At 54.5% G+C, this 3,274-nt stretch overlaps 1 protein-coding gene across 1 annotated transcript in view; it reads right to left on the bottom strand.

Annotated features, from left to right (window-relative positions):
* The window catches only part of ANKRD24 (ankyrin repeat domain 24), a 21,064-nt gene extending 18,545 nt beyond the window's left edge, over nt 1-2,519 (bottom strand). The window contains exon 1 of the mRNA XM_023524283.1: nt 2,457-2,519. Within this exon, the coding sequence (XP_023380051.1) occupies nt 2,457-2,492 (36 nt within the window). The 5' untranslated portion in view covers nt 2,493-2,519. The remainder of the gene's footprint in view (nt 1-2,456) is intronic.
* Nucleotides 2,520-3,274: the final 755 nt, after the last annotated feature.

Here is a 3,274-nt window from a genome sequence, read left to right as displayed (position 1 = left end):
AAAAGCTGAACCTGACTCCCGCTGCGCGGAGAAACCGGAGCCGAGCCGCCAGGTGGGGGCAGAGACGGCAGATGCCCGGTGTCCGTGTTGGGGGGAGTGCGGAGGACAAGCTGTCCCCCCTCCGCCCCCGGGCCTCCCAGCTGCTGCAGCGGGCTCCAGCCTGGCCGGCCCACCACAGGCTCCTCCCACGAGGAGCAAATTGTCCCCGCCCCACGCCAGACACGCCCCGTGGCCCTACGCCCAGTCTGATGTTTTAATGCCTGTCGGGACCCCTCTACGACCCCCACCCCCGACTTTATGCCGCCACCCTGCAAAACACAGCGACGCCTAGAATTAGAAGCCTCTTCTTTTTTTAGCTACACAAAACTTTTTGAAAGATTTGATTTCGATACAATTCTGCTTTTGAGACGATCATTTGGTTTGGCTTACCACCAGCGACAACTTGTCGGAAATTCTTGGGGGGGCTAATGCGAAAAATCTAACTTAGGACTTGATTTCCAACTGGAGGAGAACCGTAAACGTTAAAAACTCGGGGGGCCAGGAGGGAGGGTCATTCCACAGCGAATGTCACGTTCTGTCCGAGATGCGTGAGCCATTTTCTCTCGCTCGCTCGCTTGGGAGGGGAGAAGTCTGGTGTCTCACTTTCAAGCTGTGTGCCCTTGGGCAAATTCCTTAACCTCTCTGGGCCTCCGTTCCTCATGGATAGGGCGGGATAATAAAAGCTAGCACCTCACAGATTGTTAACAGAATTAATCCCATTAGCATCTCCAAAGCACAAATCAAAACAGAAATAAAAATAAAAATGAATTCGATAACATTCGATTTACAAATTAAGATAAATTTGAAAAATGAAAAGGAATGTTAAAATCGATAAATAACAAAAAATACATAAAATAAATTGGGAAAACTGAGGGAGCCCACAGAACGGGTGGCAGCAGACCCAAAGTCACCCAGCTTGTGTGGGACGGGGTTCAAACCCAGAGGCACCTGACTTTAAAACAGGGCTTGTGGCCCTGCCCCCGTCTGTGGCTTTCAAGGACTCCTTGGGCGGGGGCCTCTCTGCCCTCAGCTCCCCCGTCAGGCACTCTCTGTGCCCGCCAGAAAAACCCGCTTATCATCCCATATGCCCGTGAATCAACCAGGCCTGGCCGGGCCTCCACGTGGGCCTTTGCCCACACCGGTCTCTGACCTTGTCCCGTGTGCCTCCCTTATCTAAGTCATCCTGGTCCAGCAAGGCAGCCTCCAGGTAGCCTCTTCCATTGCCCTGGGCTACGCCTGCCTCATGGGAGTCCCTGTCACCTGGCAAGAGTCTAAAGGCTTTGCAGTTAGGCACAGGCGGGGTTCAATGTCTCTGCTGCCACTTTGCTCTGTGCAGGGGAGTTAACCGGTCTGGACCTTGGTGTCTGCGTGCCGGAAGTGTGAAGTTGAGCCTCGCCGAGGCCAGCACAGCAAAGGGGCACTACGACTCTACATGCAAACCCTCACTTGGGTCTCTTCATCGGCACCTGGACCGGCCACCACACGGCAGGAACTCGGGGGGCCAGGAGGGAGTGGGAATGACTGGGGAAGGAGTGTCCGAGATATAGCTGCAAGGGAAGCCAGGCTCAGCCTGTCTCGGGACCTTTGCACGGGCTGTTCCCTCCGCCCGGAATGCAGTTCCTTCCAATAAACACACAAGTCCCTCCCTCTTCCCATTCCGATCTTTGCTCTAACGTCAGCTTCTTGGCGACATCTTTGCCAACGACCTGCTTTAAAACTGCAGCCATCTTCCCGGACATTCCAACTCCCTTCCCTGCTTCGTCTCCGTGGAACAAAACACACCTTGCCTTTCACTCGTTCACCTTGTCTAGTGTCCGTCTCTCCACCCGCCTGCCAGCTCCGGAGCGCAGAGATCTCTGTCTGCCTTATTCGCTCTTTGCTCTGTGCCTAGAACAGTGCCTGATACGAATGTTTGCTGAACAATTAGTCGAAAGTAAGAGATCGGGGTCCTCGAGAAAGTGAGTCCTCAGAAAAGCGAGTGGTCGCTGTAGCTGGGGAGAGGAGAGATTTTTCTGGAAGTAGTGTACCTGGAGCCAAATTGGGAGGAATGGGGAAGGTGTGATAAGCAGCGACACAGAGAGAGGGCATTCCAGGTGGAGGGAGGAGCCTGGGCTAAGGGATGGTGGTCGGATAACTTGAACAAGAAGTGGCGGGGTCATCATGGCAGCAGGGGCCAGCAGAGAGGAAAGTATGGAGAAGGTGGCCAGAGGAGGCTAAAGGGATAAACTTGAACCTGTGGGTGGTGAGGAACCAGAGAAGAGTTTTGAATAGGGAAGGCCCTGGTCACATGGCAGCTTCCAAATGAATCTGATGGACAAGTGACACTGGCCCAAGGCCCAGTAGATCCTCAGCCAGGGCCTGGGGGACGGGAACCCAAGGCCGGGGGACACTGGGCATCTCGGTGGCCTCAGACTCACCTCTGTCTTCTTAAATCGTGCCCGGAGAGTCTTCATGGCCAGTGTCCGGTGTTTGTCCTCAACCCACGCCACCTGGGAAAGGGCAAGGGGTGAGGGACATCAGTCCTGGTGCGAGAAGGTCGGCTCCCCCCACCGCAAAAGGACCACTTCCTCCTCCCTGGGCCATCCCAGCCCCTAGGGCAGGATGGACACCTTCCTGTCCCATCTCCTAACTGCTGTGTGTCCCTCAGCAGGTCACTTGCCCTCTCTGAGTTTCACGTTCCTTCATCCTTAAAATGAGGAAGATAATCCCCTCTTGACCAACTCATGGTCAGTTTTCAGTGAGGTTCCTGGCATAGGGCCAGCAAACAGTAGGTGCTCAATAATGCACCTCACCAGTATTCCCTGTGGCCCCAGCAGATCAAGCTTTTTCTGGCTTCCAAGTTTTTACTTGTGCAGTTATTTCTACCTAGAAATTTCTACCTGCCTTGCTTTTTCCCCTTCTCTGGTGAACTCCTATTCGTCCTATACAGCCCAGTTCCAAAATCCCGTGATCTGATCAGCTCTGCCTCTCACCAGTCGTCAAATCTCTAACTCCCCAGGTCGAGTTTCCCCAGTCCTGGCTCCACAAGCTCCAGGTGTCTGGACTGGTTCTATCTTCCTGAACAGTTAGGGGATCCTAGGGGAGCAGGCCCAGAGCTGAGGCGCTTAGCACAGAGGCACGTTTCTTGGATAGCCAGAGAGAACGTCCTTGCAGCTAAGTCCCCGTATACCAGCCTGGCTTCTGCCTGCATAAGAGCATGAAGAGGAATCGCCCAGGGCAGGTGGAGGCCTGGGGT

This window comes from Pteropus vampyrus, unplaced genomic scaffold, assembly GCF_000151845.1.
Source record: "Pteropus vampyrus isolate Shadow unplaced genomic scaffold, Pvam_2.0 Scaffold459, whole genome shotgun sequence".
NCBI classification, from domain to species: domain Eukaryota; kingdom Metazoa; phylum Chordata; class Mammalia; order Chiroptera; family Pteropodidae; genus Pteropus; species Pteropus vampyrus.
This window is presented reverse-complemented; position numbering and strand designations above follow the sequence as displayed.